This window comes from Phytophthora parasitica (genome assembly GCF_000247585.1).
Source record: "Phytophthora parasitica INRA-310 unplaced genomic scaffold supercont2.460, whole genome shotgun sequence".
In the NCBI taxonomy this organism is placed as follows: domain Eukaryota; phylum Oomycota; class Peronosporomycetes; order Peronosporales; family Peronosporaceae; genus Phytophthora; species Phytophthora nicotianae.
In genome coordinates, this window is record NW_008649446.1 from 2,711 (window position 1) to 3,430 (window position 720).

General features: G+C 45.6%; 1 protein-coding gene across 1 annotated transcript; it reads right to left on the reverse strand.

The window, feature by feature from the left end:
* Positions 1-369: 369 nt before the first annotated feature.
* PPTG_24970 (hypothetical protein) lies at positions 370-631 on the reverse strand (the record flags this gene model as incomplete). Its single annotated transcript, XM_008919055.1, has 2 exons — positions 370-481; positions 561-631. The coding sequence occupies 2 exons, from the start codon at positions 629-631 to the stop codon at positions 370-372; spliced, it is 183 nt and encodes a 60-aa protein (XP_008917303.1).
* Positions 632-720: the final 89 nt, after the last annotated feature.

The window sequence follows — 720 nt, forward strand, 5'->3', positions numbered from 1 at the left end:
AATTTCTCTGCAAACGATATGAAGCGCTGCGTAAATGCTGCACAATCATCTCGGCCATCTCCAGCTTAGTCCAGAACTCGTTATCTCCGAGAACACGAAACGTTTTTGTCATTTCGTTGCTGTTTCGATACGAGAAGACCATATCTTCCAGAGCCCCTCGTGGACGTATTAGCGACGCAAAAAAATCCTGCATGGAGTTCCACCGAGTCTCGCAAAGCGTAAAACTAGCAAAACTAACTCGATAGCGCTTATGCATAGCTTTCACAGCACGCACCAGCCACTTTGAAGTTGAAGTATTTAAAAACAAACTAGCCACACCTGCCGCATCCGCACACCAAACATGGATACAGCAACCAGAGAAAGAAAATATCAGCTAGACGGAACGTCAGGCACATGCGGTAGTGTAAGGTTCTGAGCATAGTCCATTATCAGCACAATGTTATCCTTGTTGGATTTCCCCACGTCTAGTTGGTATTCAATCCTAGCCAAGTAACCACGTATTGATGCAGTGAGTGTCAGTCCCAATATGTTAGCATTTAATCAAAACTATCACTACGCACCTCATAGCTTTTGCTGCACTCAAGTTCTCACCAAAAATTTCTGTCTTAATTGCATCCGCCTCGGAGGTCATCCTGGTTCGATAAATGACACAAATATCACGCACCTGGCTCCGGCCGGAACGAATTCGGATTGTCGGACAGCGCTTAGGTAGGATTCGCA